General features: G+C 41.4%; 1 protein-coding gene across 6 annotated transcripts in view; it reads right to left on the bottom strand.

Moving 5' to 3' along the window:
- Positions 1 to 1,093: 1,093 nt before the first annotated feature.
- LOC106747364 (S phase cyclin A-associated protein in the endoplasmic reticulum) overlaps positions 1,094 to 23,031 on the bottom strand; it is a 47,270-nt gene continuing 25,332 nt past the window's right edge. For all 6 annotated transcript variants that reach the window (XM_014624808.1, XM_014624812.1, XM_014624810.1 and 3 more), the window contains 4 exons: positions 13,738 to 14,158; positions 9,564 to 9,743; positions 5,584 to 5,757; positions 1,094 to 5,187 (listed from right to left, as the gene is read on the bottom strand). In XM_014624808.1, the coding sequence (XP_014480294.1) occupies positions 5,113 to 5,187; positions 5,584 to 5,757; positions 9,564 to 9,743; positions 13,738 to 14,158 (850 nt within the window). In that variant the 3' untranslated portion in view covers positions 1,094 to 5,112. The remainder of the gene's footprint in view (positions 5,188 to 5,583; positions 5,758 to 9,563; positions 9,744 to 13,737; positions 14,159 to 23,031) is intronic.

The following is a 23,031-nucleotide window of genomic DNA, read 5'->3' as shown; positions in this document are numbered from 1 at the left end:
GGGGGGGGGGGGAACGGAAAGGAGGCGAGCGAAAGCATAGAAAGGAGAGGGCGAGGTTACTCAAACGAGCGGTTGTATTAAGTGCGCCTATAGATTACGACGCCGGAAAAAGTAGAGGCGCATCGCGCTAAAACGCTTCGGAAAAAAAATTACCCTATGGACCCCCATACGTCATCCACACAGGCTCTCTCTCTCTCTCTACGGCGCGCGCACACCCCCGACGTGCCTGTGAGGGTGTCACATTTCTGGCCGAGATGCCGTTTTTCACAGAGGGAACTTCGTCGGCGCCTCTTTCGATCCGACGACAGGCATCCTTCTTCTAACTCGATTCGTCCTCGATCATCGCGAAATATCCGAATAGGAAAGGAGAGAAAGGGAGAGGAGGAAGAAAGAAGTATAACAGGCGACTTATATTCGCGTACTTTCAAGCGACGGTAGAGAATAAAGAATACACTTGTGGATAACAGCGAGGAAACGTCGAATTATTAGCGATATCTTATCGACGGTCTTTGATTTTTAAATTACTCACCTAGATGAGACTCTCTCTCTCTCTCTCTGTTGCCGCTCACGTGGCTTACCTGCTTTTCATCCTTTTCGAATCAATATTACAGCTACATAGAAAAAGAATTAGTATTAATTCAAGACTTATATTCTCATATATAAGCAAAAATTTTATATGAAGATGAAACTTGCTTATATAAAAAAATTCTAAATAGCTTTACTAAAAATGTTATAATTTTATTATCCGAATAATATATTATAAGAATAATTTTCATTAATTGAAAAGAAAAAATATTAGACAAACAGAACGATATCTTCACTCATATAATTTTTAGATGTCGTTCTTTCCATCTAATATTTTTTCTTCATGAAAAAATGATTTTTGAATAATTAAAATATGATTTTTTGCGGATTCTTGCACAATAAAATTAGTGCATTCTTGCTTATACATGAGAATATGAATTTGAATTGATAAAAATTTTTTCCGTATATGACTCTCTTTTCACTTCGCATTTCACGTGGTACAGCATTTTTCCTTCGTCATGTCGTTCTTACGTTAGACAAGAAATTCCACACATAAGGGACAGTCGTATATATCGCAAAGTGTTACCTTTATTATATAATACGGATGGTATGTTACATATGTGTAATATATTAGCCTACTCCTTCGCGTATATGTACACATACATACGCCAAGCGTATGCGCGTGTTGCGTGACAAAAAAAATTCGGACGCGCATCGAATGCACACGCATGACACTTAACACGTTCGCAATAAAAACCTTAAAATTGCCTCCTCATCCTCACGATGAAAAAATCGCCTATATTTTCCGGGTCGTTTTAACGTTACTTAACGCGGTCGACGCAGATTCGCCCGGTCTTCGCACAAAGCGTCAAATTGGGACGCGGTGACAAGAAAATGAACGATTCGTCGTATTCATGGATTTTCCCAAAATGAAATCGTTGAATTTATCAACGAGAACGTTCACCGCGTCACTCGCCCGCCCTGTTTGATCTCAGGCAAATTTGTGAACAGATCATGAACTTAATGTCGGAGTCAGAACGATCGATACCTGGGAGACCTGTCGCTTTTATTCGCCTCGACGTTTATTACGACACCTGATGTGTAACAGCGAAGGAAACGGTTCCGTGTAACGCAACAAGTGGAAAATACAGAGCAGAAAATTATTAAAAGCTCAGCTGATGTATGTGTATTTACGGTAAAAATGATTTTTTTGCGACAGTTAAAACGACGATCCTGCCGGAAAGTCTTTCGATTTCCGAGACGATGAGTAAAAATGTTAGACGGATGTCTCTCGGTGTTCATCGTTCCGGCATTAACGAGTCACAAGAATCGATATTATTTTTCCGGAACGCATTATCCCTAAATAATCGCTATGAGTGTCGCGACGCTCGCAGGAATCCTTGCAAATGACGCAGTGGAGATACATAAGTACGTCTCGTAATCGAATTAACGGAGCTGCGTCGCGGAGTCACGTCTCTCTTTCTCTCGCAAACGTCACTATAAAGTCTAATCGTATGCGCGTTCGTAAGAGCTACCGTAGAAAAATACTGCTTCTTTCTTTTCCTCTTCCTCTCCGTAATGCGAATCACGCCCGCGAATATCCTCAGCATCCGACGAAAGCGACGCTAATGATCTAGCTCACTAAACATTGCGATTTAATTGGACTATCAATCGTCGTGCGGGGGATGTCGGTCGACTTGCGCGAAAGTTCTCATCCCAATGAGAATTCTCCTCGATTCGTTTGAATAGCGAAAATTTCGGCGAGAACTGACCGACGTGTTATGTCATAAATTAATCATTAATATATATATATATATATGTTATATATATTACTTAAGGTCGAACGTATGTGAGACATTTATGATTCTCATTCTCATTCGACTTGCGATTATCATTAAGGGGCTACACACCGAGCGATTTGAAAAACTACTAATGTTTATGGTTTTCTGCTGGTCATATCATTGAAACTTTATGAAGATATCCTTTTGAGGGGTGCTTTCATGATGCTCATCATCGCTAATCAGTATTAAATATCTCGAAAACTATTGAACTAATTTGGCTTTGTAATTTTGCAGAAGTACTTTTAATAAGATTACTTAGTCTTCGTTGTGCGATTTTTTTTATATCTATTATAGTTTTTTTCTTCCATAAATAAAAAGAAGAGAAATTTTGTGGCGAAAAATGGAACTTGTGACTTCGCGTGAATGTTACTTTATTAAAAATTAATATTTTAAAAATCGGTTACAATAAAGACTAGATAATTTCACTAAGAATGTTCATGCAAAACTACTAAAGTAGCTAAATTAATCTAGTAGTTACCGAGATATTTTAGATTCCGATTAGTGATGACGAGCTTCATGAAAGCAGCAAAAACAGCGATACGTATCAACTTTCCGTAATAAGCTTCGTACAGTATATAAATAAAGTATAAAGCATTAAAAAAACCACCCTTCCAAAGGACATCTTCGTAAAGTCAATAATGTGATTAGCAGAGAAATTCAAATATCGGACGTTTCTTCGAGCCACTCGAGTGTAATTCCTTAATGTCAAATGTCTCTTGAATATATCGCGTGTACGCGTCTAAATATTCTGTGTGTGTGTTTTTATATTTATATATCTATAATATAGTACTTAATATCAATTGCATTGGCAGGACATTGCACGAATGCGTATGTTGCAGCTACGGAAACTCGTACGCGCGTAACGTCAACTCGTAAGATCAATTCTGCGTAATGAACGCGCGATGGTGGTGCAAATTCGATCCGTGAGAAACTTTTCGAGAGGACCTCGTTATTTCGCGTACGGTTTAGGTGGCGAACACACGCATCAAGATCTTCCTACTGCTATCGGGCCTCACCACGCGACGATTACTATATCAAGAAGGCCCAATTGAAGACACATCCTTTGCACGATAGATTGGCACGCGTGGGAAAGAAATGGGCGGTCGTAAAAAATACAATACGAAATACGCAATGAAGATTGCGAGAGATTACTATTAATCTACAGCTCCACTAACGTTAAAAGGACTAGATTCAAGGACATCCCGCGCGGTTTCTTCACATTCATCGTATCACTTACACATCGAATTACCGACAGGTTATTTCGCATTCTCTTCTTTCTCGAGACGTTTTCTTCTACATACGGAAGAAACAAATGAGAGACGCTCGAATGTAACCAAAGTTCATTCGTCTCACTCTTATGTACGCACGTTTTACGGATATCCAGACATCGCGAAGCAAAGCGTGGATTCTCTATCGAGTTGGTGTTTTGAAATTCCTTTACTACGATTTCAACCCTGGGATGCTTGACGCTTTTCGCGATGTTCTGCTTTCGATTAACTTCTCGCCGCTTCTTTAAGACTCAGACTCGTGTCAGAAAGACCGCAATATTTTTTTCTTTTTCATCGAGTCTCGGGAACACATCCGTGCCTAATCGAATTTATTCTGTGATTCTCGGAAGATAAATCTTTCCACCGAATACCGGGCGCGTTCTGAAGTTCATCGAAGTAGGAATGTTCGTCTTCCTTCCGCTGGCTACATTTTTTTTTATAGTGCACAGATTAAATCTCTTACGATCGATTTTCCTTTATACGTTGTGTTTTTTTCACCTGCGATATCACGTATCCCAGAGTTGAAAATATCCGCGCCCATCGTTCTCTCACGCCGGGCCGTTCGAAGAGGAGCGAGTCTCGCATACGTGTCGCTTGTTTGCCAGAGAGAAGCCCGTAAAAATACATCATACGGGATAACTCACGGACTGCCACGCGATAACTTCGGTTGAGCACCTACTCAGTTTGAACCGAAGTGCCAGCGTTGATCGCCGTGATGTTTATTGTCGTCATTCGTTCACCGAAAGCGACAGGCAATTTCGATCGTAAGTCGCTACCGATGCGCGCGAATAAATTATGCGGCGCGCGGTTACGTTCAACGAAGCGTGACGTGAGTTTACTCACCAAGCGATTAATCGAAAGTGCGCGATCTCGCCGTGTACGATCCGCGAATCGTCGCGCGACACGCACGAAAAGTTGCAGAAGCTGAGAAAAAAATTAATGAGATAAAATTACAGATCGTTCGGTTTTGAAACTGACGAGCGGTCCATGTTTTGCGCGTCTGCGAAGCGGAATATCGCGCGCATGCGTATTATCACGGCCGCAAATAGGCGAGCGAAATGGTTCGGGAAGCGCCGATCTAAATTAACATACGTACTTTGTTCGCTTTACTTAGGAGTTAATTTAACTCGGCTTGCAAATCGAGTTTTATTTCTGGGTACGGTGGAACACGCGCGGTCGAACGTGTCGTGTTCGCTTGACACGAGGGAATTATCATCGTTTGGTGTGACGCAATCTCTGATCGCGAAATAATGAGATACGAGGCACTGCGAAGTGAATCCGATGCAGGTTCCTTTAATTCGTTTTTCTACGCTTTTCCGGGCGGTAACGCGTACGGAACGGCTCGCCGGCTGGCCTTAATGATCCATCGACGACGATGATTCCGATATGCGTGCAGATTGCGATACTTAACGAGCTCCAAGCGAGCGGAATTAAACTAATCGAGCGAAATCGGTGAAACGTACGAGACGGCAGGCAGACTAGGCGTTATCCTTCAGCAAACGCACCAAAGGATTTACTTTACCTTCTTCCGAATTTTTGTACTGCTCCAGCAACTGCACAATTTGCAAATTTATTCAATAATTTTATCGATCGTAGAATACGTGTTAGTGAAAAAAAATGAATTGCATCAATTCACGAATTGAATCGCTGCGTCGATTACGACGCAATCAACACGATAGCAGAATTATTATTGAATAAGGAAAACTCCCAAGAGCCGGAAAGCTAAGACTTGAAATATGACAGATACAGCATAAGAGATTAATTGAACTACGTGATATATAATTATTTATATACATAAAAATCAGCTTTTAATCAAACAAGAAGTATGCTTGGGTTCGTTATATAGTTTTTGGATTAAACCAAAGGAAAACTTACGGTAGAGGAAATGAAAATATTAAAAAACGGCGTCATTAATTCAACGTTACCAGATCATATTCGTATCCACTTACCTCGTACGATAATTCGCAAGACAATATCGCCATTGCTTCGGGATTCTGATGCGTGGCGGCTAAAAGCACCGGCGATGTGTAGGGTATCAATTTGGGGTCTCCGTAAAAAGGAAACGGTAGAGTGCACAACTGCTGTAGAACGCTAGGACCCGCGCCTGCCGATTGGAGGACCACCTGAAGCAGATTTCAGACGATGCACCTCGATGTATTATTCTTTTGCGTGTAATTTCTTTTCGTTTTTACTCCGCGCAATTCTTACAGTAACTCTAGAAAATCCCCACCGATGCGACGATAGGCAAGAAGGGTGATTGAAAATTACCAAGGATTTATTGACACGATAAAAACGATAATTAGTTTTAAGTTAGTGACTTTCTCTAGTTCTATTCACTAGATATAAAAATAATAATATTCTGTTAGACCTATAAATTTTAACCAAATGGTAAAATACACGGAGAAAAGATTTCTCTGGATTTAATAAAATTTCTTTTATTGAAACAAGCACTGGGAAAATACAAAAATAGACTGGATGAGTACCCAAACAAACTAGCCAAGGACCTCATGAAACAAAAAATCTCCAAGCGGAGACTAAAACGCAAAATCAAAAAATATGTTAGAAAAATATTAAAGAGCTTCTTTTTGTTCCAGTGGAATATTTAATATATAATGAAATAATTTTTTTCTTTTTTTTTTCTTTTTTATTGAAAACGAAATATTATTTCCTCTAAATAATACTGTTTTTCTATCAAACAACATGATTTATTCTAATAAAACAATAACATTTTTATTCAAATAAAATGATATTTGATATTAAATTATGTTGTTTATGTTATTATTTATATTAAACAAATACAAGTCATACGAATATGCATATTAAATCCGAAGAAACCTTTTTCTCTGTATAGTTACATACATTAAATATAAGTGCGCGTTAATTCGTAAATATTACAATTTTCTCTCCTTATGAATCTCAAGAATCTCACTCTGCACTCGCGAAACCGGGGTTTTTACGTTTTCCGCGCGTGTTCAAAGAAACCTCTGATCGAGATAAGGCCGGTGGGCCGGACGAAGATTCCCTCGTAATCACAAATTACCCGCATGATGCTCACGAGTCCCTCGATTGTTATGTACGGCCAAGACGGTTAATTAAGACGGCCGGGTAAGTTTTCTTAAAAGAGCGTGAGAACTTGGACACGGCCCAGGTGTCACGGAAGCGAGAGAGTCTTCGACGCGAAGAGACGTCACCGGACATCTGCGTCTAGCGCGACAAGTGCCACCGTGAACAGGACGTTGTACTCCTCGAACACACCTGCAGAAAACTCTCGCAGGAAATGCCCACATTACGCATTCTCGTTTCCCCGCAGCCCGTATCGCGTCCGTGTGTCCTGTCGAAGATCGCCCCGTCCGTTGTGGTCGCCGTAACCGCGCGGCAATGCAATTCGGTAGCACACATAACTCGATGACGATTGATTCGCGACGCCCGGTGAGAGAGCGCGCTTTTATATCGCGGAAACTGCGGGAAGGTAGTCCTATCGATCCGCACGGCGAGTCGCTCGACACGTTTCGAGTTATGACGCGAGGCAGCTTCCCAATCTTTGGCCCGAACGTACGCGGGTAACTCGGCGGATATTCAGGGAAACGAGAGCGACGAAAATGAGGGAGGAAAGCTCGTTGAATTTCACGAGCAACGTTCGCGCACTTCGACCTCTCGCGACGGTGTCGATCGGACACGGCGAAGATGAGCCTGTCGCAATTAGCGGGCGTGTAGGTGCCACGCGGCCGGTGCCGGGAGGATAAACGCCGGGTTGAAAATAAATAAGAGGAGAACGGTTAACATGTCACGCACGTTGGCGCCACCGCAAAAGAAGGGAAAAAGAAAGCCACTCCTCGAATTCGGTTACGAGCATAGACGTGTTTATGATCGCGGGCGCAGAAGGTAGCCGTCGTAGCCGGCGCGATAACCTTGGCTGCCGCAGATGCTCGTAGAAGCTTAAAAGCGTCTCGTCGTTTCACCCTCTCTTTCTCCCTCTCTTCGGGAGACGATTTTCCCGAGGCAGCTACTCTTCTCGGAGGGTCGACTCGTTCTTGAAGGGGGAGGAGAGCGGCTCCTTAAAAAAGCGCTGAAAGACGAATGCGCGACGTCGGCGGTGCACTCAGCGTTACATCCCGATTCACGCGTCCGCGAGATCGACGCGTCCGCAGGACCGGTCTTAGCTTCGCACCCCGAACACTTTTGTCGCACGAAAGAGGTACGTTGATCGAATTATTCTTATCAACGCCGGAGCAACAAAATTCGATCGAAGAGCGGAGCACAGAAATCTCCGTTTTCCGGGGAATTTTAATTAGCCAATTCAAGGTTATAATTCGTTTCACGAATACGTTTAATTAAAGTCTGCTTATTTCCTGTATTAAGAGAAAAAAATATCTAAATATAGCAAATATTTATTCGTGGCTATTAATAAACATTATTTACTCAAATCTAAATTGTTTAATTTCAATAAGATAAATAATTGCTTTCAGGAAAAGCTATAGATTTAAGAAATTGAATATTTCCTCATTTGGAAGAAAATTTTTTTCTCTCATGCAGTACAAAATTTAGATTTAATTTAATGGAATATGTTAAAAAATACATTTTAGTGGGCCATCTGTAACATAACATTTTTTACTGTACCGTGTCAAAATATATATATATTGATATAAGTAAATGTGTTATTAGTACCTCGAATCTATAAATATATTTTTTTAATTTTTAAATATTTTTCCTCTCAGTAAAGAATTCTTTGATTAGTGATTAGAATTACTTTCATCGAAGACCCACAGGTATAACGTAGGAATTAGATATGTTGAACAAATAACGTAATAAAAAATTATATATTAATCGAGTGACTTTATCTGCAGTGAAAAAAAGAAACGTTCCACAAATGAGACACTGGCCGTTAATTAACTGTCGCCTCTCGTTGCGATTTGACTGTCTTATTTTTTCCAAAGTATCAAGCCGCATTTTGTCACAGAAGTACCGATTAAAACGCAAGCATATTGATTGTCACAAGCGATAGTTTTACAGTTGCGGTAAAAGTTGAATATCCCCGAGTGTCTATTACTTATCTCGCCACGCCGGATATTGTTATTTCCACGAGTGTTCGTTTCGATCGCGCTATGCGCTTCATTTCTCGATTCATCTCTGGAGATTACTTCCGATATCGTCCGCGCCGTGATCCCCTCTAGTGTTTTTCCATCTCTCTCTCTCGCGCGTGCGCGCGTTACTTAATTATTTATTCGAATTTTCCGCGCGGCCCCGCGAACCGATGGACCGGCACTGCACGGAAGAGTGCGTATGCGCACATGTGCACGCGTGCACGCGTCGTGAGACGTATGGAACGGAACGCCGTAAATATATCTTAACGGCGTTCGGCCGTATATTGATGGGAGGTCCGCTGAGTGTGTTGTGTCTAACAGCTTCTTCCTTCTTCTCGCCGGTAACGCGCTGTACGCGCCATCCACCACATTCGTTTCACCGGACGGTATTTCAGCGAACGTACCGGGTGACTCGAGGTTACCTCGGCCGAGGGAAAATTACTACTCGGAGATCTTAAGATGCTAGCCGGTCGCTACCGAAGCGAGGGAGTATCCTCGAGACAAAATAATATGTAACCGAGGAAGAAAGTTCGGAACACTGTTAAGATCTCCAAGGAGGTGGTCGAAGCTTTCGAAGTCCGTAAAAAGAATTAACATCGGAGATCTTAAAATTGGAAAGGTGTCCCCATTTTTTTGTTTCAATGTCCGTAGGAGCGGTAACAAATTTTAAAGAAAAATATTGAAAAATATTTGGGAAATATATTTGTGTTTCCTTTTCTAGCAAACGTTGTTTCCAAGGGAACGACTGAATTTTTTAAATTTACAAGTAACTTTGATATATTCGGATATTGAGGAATCTTTACGAATCCCGAGGTCGCATCGGACAGTCCGCAGCGTGCAAACATTACCTGATTATCCGGATTGTTAACGGCGAAGTAGCCGAGCACCATGAACAATTCCGAGAGGATGTAAGTGCTGCTCGTAATCTGCATCGATCCCACTTCCGGCTTGTCGCGGGACAGTCGGGTTATCAGATGACTCGCTATGAACCGCCACTGCAAGTTTGTGCCTTCGACACCCAGAAAGTTCTGTAAACAAAATATTTTGTGCAAAAGACTCACGTGTCTGACATCGTCCCTTATACTGCGTTTCCCTATAGCATCTAGCCGTCGAGATTCGTTGAAAGAATAAAATACGCAGCAAACGCATCACCATAAAGGGCGATGACGAAGTTCAATGACGAACGATAAGACGACGCGTCGCCAAAATTTTACTTATCAAACCCAACGCCAAATAAGTTCTCAACAAAGCGAGATCAATCAGCCAAACTTTTCTCCGTACGCGAAAGCGAGCCGGGAGCTGTTGATGATGATGCAGTTTAGACGGTGTCTACAATGAGAATTTCAGACGTAAGACTTGAGCTTTAAGCCGTAAGAGATTGACCAATCAAAGTCAAATACGAGAAGAATAATCGATTGTGATTGGTCAATTTCTTACGCCTTCAATTCGCATCGTGGATGCCGCTTTACACGCAAATCTGACACAGAGTAATAACTTATCGGCGCTTGATGCATATCGATATAATTCTCTCTCTCTCTCTCTCTCTTCTTGATCTTAAATTACCAATTCCCCCTCAAGATCGGGAGTCCGTTGAAATCTAAGACGGGCTTTATCTGGATCACAGCGACGGAGTGGCTGCGAAGCTGCCAGCCGGCCGGGTCGGCTTTGTCATCGCGAAACCGCATCGTCGGGAGCGGCCAAAGAGAATGGATAATAACCGTTGATTTTTCGGCAAATGTGCACACCGGGGCTCGTCTGGGCCGCAGGATAATCGACGGTAGCTCCCGCGGGAGTTTCACCCTCCCGCGGGGCGCGGGATGGCCCGGGTGGTTTTGGCGAAGGGGGCGCGAGACACCGATTCAATTCGCGGTCGGCGAGGACTTCACGGGAGGCCTTTCGCGTCTTGACAGGCGGACCCCCGCGATACATGATATCTCCATCACACTCGACGCCCTGCGATAAGCCGCATTGTTGCCGGCAACAAGCGGCATCGTTGTCATTCGGAGAGGTGGCGCCCGGGGGAGCACTCGGTAACGCCGAATCGAAGACCGTCGCGAATTAAAGAGTAATGGAGCTCGCAGCAGTGTCTAATGGACGCGAATCTGCCCGCAGCGGGTTCCTTCTTTTCAGCTGAACCGCCTGCATCGGTACAAGAAATGTACGCTAAAGCGCTCCTTTTGACGGAAATAGCGTCACGTTTGCTATTCTTTCCAGCAGTGCACTCGGCGCGACGGTTCGCCGAACTGGCTGTTCTATACTGAAAAAAAGATTCGGTGATAAGCACTAAAATTTGGCGAATATTTGCCGGGCAAATATTTCTGCAACCAAATCATTTAGTTCCGTATACAGTACTGTGCGTGATATATTGTAGATTTGATATATGAAACGAAATTATTCGGTTGCAGTAATCAAATATTTTGCAGGCAAATATTCGTTAAATTTTAATATTTATTACTAAATATTGTTTTCAGTGTAGGGCCGTCGCATTCATAGTCGGGTCTTATATTTAATGTTTTATGTTAGACTTAAGATGGCTTATTTCATTGGCTACAAAGCAGAAGATGAATTTGAGACGATCTCGAATATAAGATCCGACTATAAATACCGCCCTATATCTCGAATTAATACAACAATGCAGTTCAACATAACAGCTATGAACTTGGAATGAACTTTTTACTTGAACTAAGTTACACTTTTTAGTCCATCGAAATAAAATGTAAACTAGCGTTGAAGAAAAAGGGATGAAATTATAGTCTAAAGCAGTGACATTAAACAATAGTGTAATATAAATAAAAATATAATATCTGTAATATATAATACTTCTATTTATATTACATTAATAAGTGTTCAATGTCATTGTTTTAAGTTATATATTTGTTTATTTATATTTCTACAGCATATGTTGGTCATTGCGTGAAGTTATCGCGTTCTTTTATCTTCTTCTGCATTCTTGTATTGTGGGAAAATTTTTACTGTATTTGCCTGTCCTAACTCCATTCCAATGTAGTCCGAGTGCAGACAAAAAGAACAAACCATCTCGCACACACATATACATATGGTCGCATATCGACGACAGTGTGATCTCATTGATATTAACGCATTGAATGCCGTGACGGTAACCGATATTGCGATGCTACCGCGTCTCACTAAGTTGTGGGCCTCTTCAAATGTCTTCAAGTGAAATTTTCCGCACTAGAGAAGAATCCTTAACAGCAGAGCTTATCGAATTCGAGCGACTCTTCATTCATACACGGTGGCTTCTCCGTTCTGAATCGTCGAGTGAATATTTTCATTCGAAATTGAAGAGTAAATTTAACGCATTCCATCGGGAATAAATGTATTCCAACCGAGTGAAATATTTACTCGTATGAATTAAGAATCCATTTTAAGTTTGAGCGAAACATTCATTCTTATGAATCCGAATGATGGTATTTGTCACTATCGTTTCAAGTGAACTTTCATTCATTTCGGCTGGGATTTCACTTTAAAAATTTGAGTAAGTATAAAATATAATTAATTGCATTTAAAAAATCGGTTGTAGAAAGTCAAAGTTGATGTATAGGTTATAATAAACTATTAATACGTGCTTTAGTGTTTGAAAATAAATTCGCCGTAATGGAATTGCGCAGATTCCTTTGTTTCCCAAATATACCGTCACTTTTGATTACGTATTCTCATTCTCAGACGATTCAAACGGTTAACGATTATCCTATGCAGATCAGTACGTTGGAGATGATCGTTTGCTGCTAGTACGTATGACTCAACCGTATCGGCTATTCGATTTCGCGCGACAGATTCGAACGGCTGAGAAAATTAAATTTTTATCCGCTCCGTGCCGGCGTGTCGCAGGCCCTGGAAAATTGATACATCAAATTGTCCATTCCCACACAAGCCGGAAACTTAGCACACTGCTAGTAATTTTCGATTTTTCACGCTCATGTTCGCGTCATGCGACAATTCGTTCGGGGGAATCTTCCGATAAATTAAACCGGAAGAAATATTGTCGAAGTTAATTTTATTGTTTAAATCAACAGAAATTCAGTTGATCGAAGTCTATGTGTTTAATGTATTAATTTATCAGCATCCTAATTTTTGGAAGCACGAAGTTATTGTTTCTAAGATTATAGCAAAGACACTCTCGATTCTTATATTTTGCTTTAAAAATCTACTTTTAAAAGGGCATTTATAGAAATATGTAATTACATTGCTCGATTGTGATTATAAAAGGAGACTGACTGTTTGAATTAATAAGCCGTGCGTAAGTTATGAGGCTGGGCATGGACCGAGGTCTATATTTCCACCAATTTCCATCAAATATAACTATCCGGCGTCCGTTTCACATTTATACCGAAATGGAATCATCACGTTAGACGAATGATATTAAACAGTCACATTTAGCACGATGTGTCTGGGGAGGAGTGCGGGACAAAATTAGAGCGGAATGATAAAATTGCGTCGGCTAAACCGCGCGACGCTGTGTTACGCTCACGAATCATAAAAATATTAATCAAGCAGTTTTGATTCTGCGAGAACGTCTGAAAACTGGTCGTACACAGGACGAGACAATAACTACCGAATATCTTCGAGAGTAAGAGATACATTTATCCAACAGAAATTCTATCGACACCAATAATGATCGTCGCTTCTCGAACATGTAAATGTCCTCTGCAAATGTAAACTTGTTTTCACCTGACCGCCAATGAAATATTTTTACTTCTTAAAAATATTCAAAGGTGACGATAGTTAGTCTCACATCGAGTCTACTTAGTTCTACATTAAATTTTCAAGAGGAAAATACGGAAATACTTCCCATTTGTAGCGAAGGAGCACAATAGAAGATCTAATAAAGATTTAAAATAGAACTAAAATTCTCAATAAAGTAAGAACTAGTATAAAATAAGAACTAAGATTCTAAATAAAAAAAAATTCTAACTAAGTAAAGATTGAAAATGAAACTAAAATTGCGACTCGGATATTCCATCCACATCCGGTGTGTCTCGGTAGAGAAAATAAGAAGCTTACTTGTAGCGTCCGAAGATCGAGTTCCGCGATCGACTTGAGGAGCTTGAGACCGCGAGCGGCCAGGGTGCGCACGGCGGTGGAGAAGGTCTGGTTGGGCGTCGGCGAGGCCCCCTTCTGATTCTGCGGCGTCAACGCGACCGCCGTATAAAGTGCGCCGATCGCACCTGAGGCCTCGGTCGCCGACAAGGTCGACAACAAATGTGCCTCGGAGCTTGTTTGCTCCACGTTGCCGCCCTCGCCGTGTACGCTGACGTTATCTTGATCGACGGACCTCTTCAGATGACCGCAGATACGTGCGAGAAGATCGAAAGATGATACGAGCAATGGCGACTCGTGCTCCTGATCCAGAAAGAAATCCGTCTCGATCAGGGCCTGGCTGTGGTGCGACACGCGATCCACCAGGCCGCCGGCCACCAGATAGCTGAAGCACAAAGTGTTCGGCGCGCGTTATTTTCCTGAGATCGACGGGACTGCGAAAATAACGCGCTTTGATACCTTCCGATATCTATTGAGAGAATTATTTCGGATATATTTATAACATAAAAATGTAATTAAATCCAAAGTACGCCTGGAAATGCAGAATTTATCAATTACATTTCCACGCTCGCTTTTCCTTGCGTCGATCTTAAACAAAAAGAAAAGAATGACGAAAGGATTCACCATATAGGAGAATAAAGTTAAAAAGTTAGCGCCGTAACAACGTAACAACGTCGGCGCGTCTACTCGCGGATTCCAAAGAAAAGATTTTCTCATCTGAGCGCATCGTTGACTTCCGTGTTCCGTCCACGAGGGAAGAATCTCGCTTCCTGGGCACAAAACGGCGGTGCACTCGACAATCGCCCGTCGATCATACCGGGCGATCGCAGGGCAGCGAAGTGTGCATATGGGTGCAGGAGGAGGGAGATGGAACCGGATAAAAAAAACAATGTATTGCTTACAGGACAGCATGTGCGACGGCGTAACACGAGAGGATTATAACATCAGTGCGTAATTCCGAGCGCGCGCGCGCTCGAGAGAGAGAGAGAGAAAGGAAAGGGGGTTAGAACGCGCGAAAAACGGAGATGAAGAGGGTCGAACGAGGGACAAGGGGTGTAGGGGGGTCGTAAGCGTCGGCGCACGCGATGCTCATTCTGTCGGGTTGTTGTATGTATATGTTTTCCTTTCTCGTAGGCAGCATCCCCTTTCGCGGCCGCGCAAGCCCGAGGGGGTGCGTGCCTGTCAGCGCGTATTATCGCCGCCCCCTTCGACCCTCGCCGGCAGGAACGCACACAAACGTACACACGTACACGCACATATATGGCTCCGTGCCGCGATGAGAGGGTGTTGGAATATATAATACACGACGCGCAAGTGCACTGCCGCTGCCCTTCGCACCGCGTCCGTGGAAGACCAACTGTCGCGTCTAATCGTAACTAGTTGTAAGTTAATCCCGCCGCACTAGTTTCATGGTGCGCCTTCTCAGCTTCGGGCCGTCGGCGATCGGCACCGTTATTTTGGAGAATTATATTTGCTCTTTGAAAATTTTACCTCCACGATACACGGCGAGAGTGACAGGGTTAGCCGCGCCCGATCGCGCCCTCGTTTCGAGGGCGAGTTCGATTAAATAGAAAAAATACGAAGTCGTAGGGAACGAACTCCGGGGAGAAGATGCGATATCGTCGACACTCGTCGTCGCAATGTCGTTTAATCGACTTATGTAATCGTGTAATTTTCCACGATGCTATAGTTGGTAACTGTGGCATCTGAAGAAAGAGATTTCTGTGAGTTTAATGAAATGTCTTTAATTGAAACGAATTTGTCTTTTTGGAATGGAACAAACGAATGTTTGATTCAATAAACAATAAATCTCTCTCTCCCTCTCTCTCATTCACTCACTCACTCTTTCTCTTTAAGTCAAATAATATATTTCTTTTATATATTTTTATCCAAGCATATTACAATGGTTACCACAAACAATAAATTATTTGAAGGAAATAATACTATATTAGAGAAAAATATTAAAGCTTACTTATTTCAGCGAAATAATATTTAATATATAATGAAATGATTGTCTCTTTTTCATTGAAAATCAAATATTATATATTTCCTCTAAATAATACAGTTTTTTTATTTTTTTCTATCAAACAGCATGGTTTACTTTAATGAAACAACGTTTTCATTCAAACAAAATGATATCGCATATCATGTTGTTGATATTAAACAAACCCGAGTCAAGAATATACGTATATTAAATCCAAACAAACCTTTTTCTCTGTGTAGTTAACGATAACTACGACAATTTCTACCATCTTCGATCGAACATACGAGTGTATCTCGATAAGACCAAGGATGGCATACTTCGCGTCGTTTCTGAGGACGTCGATGCGACTTTCACCTTGCGAAGGTATCGGTTTCCGGTTTCTTTCCTGGCGCGCGGGTGGCGACTCTTCGTTATACGGGATGGGGTGACACACAGGAGGTCTCCGGGTCTGTCAAAGCGAGAAATACGATGTGCGAACACGAACCGCCGGTATCGACGACGAGCTCGTGCTCGACGCTCGAATAAATCGCTAATAAAATGCGACGGAATGATCGCGTCGCGCGGATTAGAATCGCTTAACACACGTAACTACGGCGGATCCGTGCCGGCGGATTACACGACAGACCCTCCCCTTAACCTACAACACGGCGACAGTTGGGACGACGGAGGGACACCGTGTATCTTTGGATGCAATAATTTCGGATGAGCGAGTAGTCTCTCATTCCTATCTCTTTCTCACTCTCTTGCACCCTCTCCTCCGCTTCGTTCCATGTGGGATTACGCCCGTGAAAGTCACTGCGTCCCAGATCGCTTAATCCTTTAACCCGAACGCTCGGGTAACGGATAAATCTTTCCGATCCAAGCGTTCGCTGACGTCTCATTGGCGAAACACCGAATCATACTTTCGCACTCGCGTAATCGAGGTGTGTCGCCAAATCCCGACGATTTCCACTCACGACTCTCTGTACTTCGATGCGACTCTATTCAGAAATAATATCCGCAAAGGCCCGAAACTCCCTGCACGAGGTAAAAAAGAACACGCGTGATCAGTTGCGCACCGCCAAGTTCGAAGCGTCGAGTTTAGCTAGCGAAAATAACACCGTGCGCGACGGAATCGCTGCTCGAAAATAAATTAATATTTAATACGTTACCATCCATCTTCTGAGATAATAATAGATGATAAGGAAATAAAAATATGTTTTCTGATAAGAATTTTAATCGGTTCTATAAGGCTAAGAAAGAATAAAGATAAATATACGAAATAACGATATGTAAATCAATTGTACGTTAACTGCGATTTTTTTAATTGTGATACAAGATAGTAGCTTATGGAAAACAGGTTAGATTAGAAGATATATTTAGAAGTTTCGGGACAGCAGATAATGAGATAAGGTAGAAAAGGATGAAAAAAAAATGACGAACAAATACGCAAATCGGAAGGCAGTCAAAACTGCACGGATGAAGAATACAGAACAAAAATAATGTAAAATAAAATATGGATAGAAAAAATAAATATAATAACAATATTTTAGAATCTCTAAAACAACTTTAATTAGCGGAACGATTAAACCGAGAGCACCCCGCGCCGCGTTCACCAGTGTGTAGCCTCCGATCAGCTCTGCGAGGGTAGCGAAGCGATTCGCGCCAACCGGGAAGATCCTGCGTCTCGATCTTCATGCACGTCCGCTTTACGGAGGGGATGCGTTGTTGGAGGGTGCTGCGGCCCGAGATTGCGATCTATCATTGAATGTTTGCGGGGGGTTACGGGCAAATATATCGAATTTATTTATTATCCCCTCGCCCCGCCCCCGCATACATCCGACGGCGTTGAGGGAGGCGAGGAACGAGCGACCGCTCGCCCCGGAGGCCGCCATTAGCTAACCATATGATTATTTCATAGCGAGCTCGCGAGGGTGCATATCTTTACGCTTCTGGCCGTACCCACCCCCTTTCTGCCCGTTCCTTCCTTCCTCCATCTAGCAGTGGCTTATGCGATTTGCGCGCTGCATCGCGCGAGTGCACTTACGCTGCGGGAAGAGGCTTCGAGGAGGGTAATCGGATGGATGGCCCGTAATTTGTGTGTCGTGCCCGGATTACGAGAGCGCGGAAATAACGCGTGAGTCTGTCCCGTCTAAAGAACTCTCCGTATGATAAAAGTACCAATACCCGGACGTTTTACCTAACTCCGGACGCTCTTACTATTCTGGTCTTTAACTTTCGCAAGAGAAAGTCGAGGTCATTCGTGGCCCCAAGATGACAGACGTTTATTTATGTTATTCGTGTATTATTCTAATATTTTTGACCAATGGATTCTTGCTTATTGTTTCATGTGATTTTTATGCCCTTTGCTTGGTTCTAATTAAACATAACGCACAGCGATACATTGAGCCATGAGAAGTACAGACGTGTACGTGTGTGTTAGTGCCACACACATTTAATGTTATCATGATTAATATTATTCTGCGGGAGGATGTATTGCGAACGTACCGAACTTTTTTGGTAAACGAACCACCTTCCACACACGGATCGATCCTGAGAAAAATATTTTCTAGAATCTCAGTAATATTTAATTCATAAATTATTTAAAAATTCCGCAGTAAAACCTCTTACAATTGCTTACAATTGCTAACAAGATTAATGAGCAATTTTAATGGTTCTATTTATTATCATTTTTAAATTTAGAATGCATACTCATGGATTCATTCATTGCTTCACCTTCCGTTCGTGTCCTGCTGTTCCACCTTTCTTTGCCTTCTAAAGTTGGGGGAATAGTTAAATACGCATGTTTAGCCATTCAAGAGTATATATTGAATATATATATATATATATATATATATATATATATTGAATATACGTATAAATGTAATATAGTATATAAATAACATATTTTTCTGCATAACATTTTTATAACATATATTAGAGGTGTATATGTTTTCACAATTTTCATAAAAATTAAGTTTGTTTAAAGACCAAGACAATAAGATATAATAATATTCAAGTACGCGTCCAGACACTAGTACTTTTATCTTAATGGTAAAAAAAATCTATCTCGTCTCATCTCTTTCTCTCTCATTCTTTTTCTCTCTCTTTCGACTGTAACGTGACAAATAATTGTCGCGATGCGCGCGCAAGAGAAATATTCTCCGGCCGTATTTTCGAAGGTACAACCAACCGTGTCCGCGGAATTATCAAAAGTGTTTTCAAAAGTGTAGAAAATATTTGCGCGCGCCTCTAGTGTGTACGCGTGTGCACTACGTGCGCATTCAAAGTCGTATTAGTACGCGCGATCGCGCGGGCGATAAAAGTACATAACTTCGACAAACGAGGCGAAATAAAAATAAACGCACAACAATTTTCCCGTTGATTTAAACGAATAACGCGGACGCGCCTAGCTGCAAATTGCCGCACACACATTTTTCGTGGGCGTGCGTGAGTAGTAGTTCGAACAACGCTCTAGAATTAATGCCGCAAATCAAGATGCAATTTGCGGTACGTGTACCGATAAAACACAAGCATGTCGTAATGTGTGTTGGAAAAAGGTTGGCAAACGGGTAAATATATAATCGTCACATTTATTATTCCAGACTAACAAAGAACCGTATAAAAATACCGGCGTTAATATGAAATGAGAAATATCACAGAATATATAAAGAAAATGGTTTACGATTCGATTATTTTAAAGTATTAGGTTGGTCTGTCAAATCATTTTCTTAGAAATTACTTTAAATTTCAGCTGTATTTTGGTGGAAATACTATCTACACATTTGTAAGATTAGAAAACGATTAACTATTCGGAAGCTGAGATAATCGCAACTAAAGATGACGATTTTTACACGTATTTCTGATATCCTTTTATTTTTAATTTCTTCTAAACTATATTAGGATTTTAATACAAAAAAAAACTACTGTGATATCGAGAAGATAATATAGAAATTATTCAAAAATTTCAGAATTATTGACCATTATTTCATAAATATAGTCATAGAAACTTCACAATTTATAATAATATCCGCAATATATGCACATATACACATATCTAAATATTTATATACTACTTTCTATTATGTCTACATTTCTATTAACTCAACTGACTTATAAATGAAACATTAAGAAAAATAACAAATAAATATCTCCGTGTTCGTAATATTTTTTACATATATTTATTTTAATTTTGCGCGCTCAAAATCAACATTTATTACTTAGATGTTGAATAAAGTTGCAGGAAAATATTTTCTTTCAGTATAAATAATAAACTTATGGTGGGTGCCGTTTAAAATTTCCACTGAAAATCCGGCAATCTACGGGCTAATTTAATTGATTACTGAAATTGAAACGTTACTTGAATATTTCTAATTCTGTGCCACTTCGCCATCGTCGTCACGACTGCACATCTCTGATCAGAATCTCACGTAGCGCTAAACTCGGAAAACGGTCCATTCGGAGGGGCGGTGACGTCCATCTTAAGAATAACACAGAGTTCGGTCTCAACACGAGGACGCTCGTGGAAGTATTTCTCTTCGGCGGCGGACAAGCGCGCCTGGCAGAAGTGCCATTTCGCTATTTCGACAATAGGGCATGTTTGCGCAACGAAATGGCAGAAGTGTGTAAATGACAGCCGCGTATCACTGCGTCGGAAAAAAAAGAGAGAGACAGAGGAGGAGGAACGGGGGGACGGTGTGGTCGATCCACTCGGTCAGCAATCTTTCGGGCGACCCTCTGTCATCGATCGCGCGCGTGAAAATAGATACAATTTGTCCATTAACGTAAAAAGGCGAGCGAGACTGAGCGCGATTGAAAAATGCACGCGAAATCGCTAGCAATATTTCGCGCAATGTTGCGGTCATATTAAAATCGGTCATTAAAAATCGCGCCGCTATCGCACGATCCGATACTATTTCGGAGCAGTCGAGCGCGCGCGAGCACGACGAGTTTGTATTAAAAGCCGATGAGGGCACGCCGGCACGCGAAATAAAGTCTGAAACAAGATCAAATGGCCGTGGTCTTCGTCGAATTGGTAATGTATTATAATCCCGGGCTCTAACATCCAGCAACTCAGGATATTGCTACTCCGGATTCGTTGATGCGTAATGCATTCACGCTGGGACTTCGATAGCGCGAGGGATGAAGCGCGCTACTCTATACGTATATAGCGGGAATCCTGGTACAGGATGGGATAGGGGGGGGGGAGCGTAGAGTGAAGGGTGCTACTCTATACGACTTGACCGAGCATAGCGACAGTGTCGAGCGTACCGTAAATTTGTTCAAACGACGCGCGAATGAGAGAGAGTAAAGTAAATATGTAGATCTCGATGAGAGATCTTCGAAATGTTATTTTATTTTAATGAGGCCGCCCAATCGCGTCGTAATTATAGAATATAGTAGAGCAGAATAAGATTTTGCAGACGAGGACGTAGAAAGCAGGTAGAAGGTAAAAAAGAGAATCAATCGGAACAAATTGTTGAATTTTTACTGCACAGAGGAAGATTTCTCTGGATTTCATGAAATTTCTTTGATTGAAACAAATTTGTCTGGAACGGAGCAAACGGATGTTTGATTTCTCAAACAATAAATATTTTTATGTCAAATAACATATTTTTTTTATTTTTTCATCCTGACATTACAATAGTTGTCATAAGTAATACATTATTTGAAAAAAAACAACACTCGATGTTAGAAGAATGTCCGAAAACTCCTTTGTGTCAATGGAACAATATTTAATATATGATAAAATAAATTTGTCTTTTGTTGAAAACCGAACATTATTTCCCTTAAGTGATAGCGTTTTGTTCTAGTGAAACAACATTTTCATTCAAACAAAATGATATTTAATATTAAGCAATTAAACTCAAAATTCAAATAAATACGTATCTTAAATCCAAAGAAACTTTTTCTCCGTGTATAGAACGCCAATCTAAATAACTAACATTATAACACATAGAAAAAAGATTAGTTGAATTAACGTGACAATAGACGAGCCAAAGACATTTTGATAGAAAGAAACCGAATTTCTGTTCCTAAAAATCGAATTTTGTTTAAATATTAGAAATTCTATTTCAACGAAAACGTGTTCAATTCCTTCATCATCGCGTTAAATTCAACCAATCTTTTTTCTCGTGAAGAGCCCGAGCTTATGCCTGACTTTAACAGTAAATTATTTTATTTCCTTTCAAGAAGGAAGAAGATATAAATATATAACACCGATGTTTGTAGCAGCTGGCGATTTTGAAAAAATTTTATGACTGTGCGAAACTGCTAAAAATGTCGCATGAGCGTCCATTATTAGCGGCGATGTAAAATCTGCGCGCCGGTTCCTGCAAACCTGAATTTTTTAATAACCGATTTTAGCTCTGTTGACTGGAGACCATTTGCCGATATTCAATATGTTATGAACATGCCCGGCGAAATGTATTCGTGCCGTGCTCCGACGGAGTACGCCGTTTGCGCGTGTTTATACGCGGAGTAGAATTTCTAAAAATAATTTATGTTTACCTACAGAAATCCAATATTTCCGCGGAAGGGATAGGTACGCGCCGCGTACAAAATGGCAGCGCGATGCGGTCGTATCCAGTGTATTTACATAAAAATATGCTCTTATACAAAAATGTATTGGCTATCCTCGCGGCGGGGAACGAGATACGAAAAAAAGTATCTCGAGAATAAACCTCGTATGCTGAAGTAATCAACGCTGGTCGTCGCGATGCGCGCGTCTGTCTATCCGTTCGTTCATACGTAAAGCGACATTAATTCCGGACTGAATAACCGCATTTGCGCAGACGATATTTTATTAATCTTATTACCGGGAAATGAAGCGGTGAAAGGACAAAAAGAACTTGTCTTTCTTTTCCGTCGAACGAAATATGGCGGCACTTGGTTCCCTCTGTATCTCGATATCTCGATTTACCACGGTGTTATGCTATTTTTCGAGATATTTCCACGAAATATTGACGACAGGAGGAGAACCTTATCGAAACGTTACTTTCAGGAGCGCACGATGTATTTCGCCATGTCAAAGTCAACACCGGATTTCTTCTCGCGTCGTTTAAAGCTACTTCTGTGTGTGTGTGTGTACCTATATATGTGTGTGCACACGCGGGGGCGAGTATACGGTGGATAATAGACAACGTTGAAGCTTGCCACTTAGCAGAATGGGAACAAGAACAGCCGCTCTGCCTATTTCTACTTGCGCCCCTATCCCGCCTGATCAAATACTCCGCTCCAATCCCGCGGTTCCCATTACTATTGCCGCTTCTGTCATTGCTGTCGTTGACAGCACT

This window comes from Dinoponera quadriceps, unplaced genomic scaffold (genome assembly GCF_001313825.1).
Source record: "Dinoponera quadriceps isolate SergipeBrazil2010 unplaced genomic scaffold, ASM131382v1 scaffold1831, whole genome shotgun sequence".
NCBI classification, from domain to species: Eukaryota; Metazoa; Arthropoda; class Insecta; order Hymenoptera; family Formicidae; genus Dinoponera; species Dinoponera quadriceps.
Note: the sequence above shows the minus strand (reverse complement) of the source record. Positions and strands in the feature narration are given on the sequence as shown.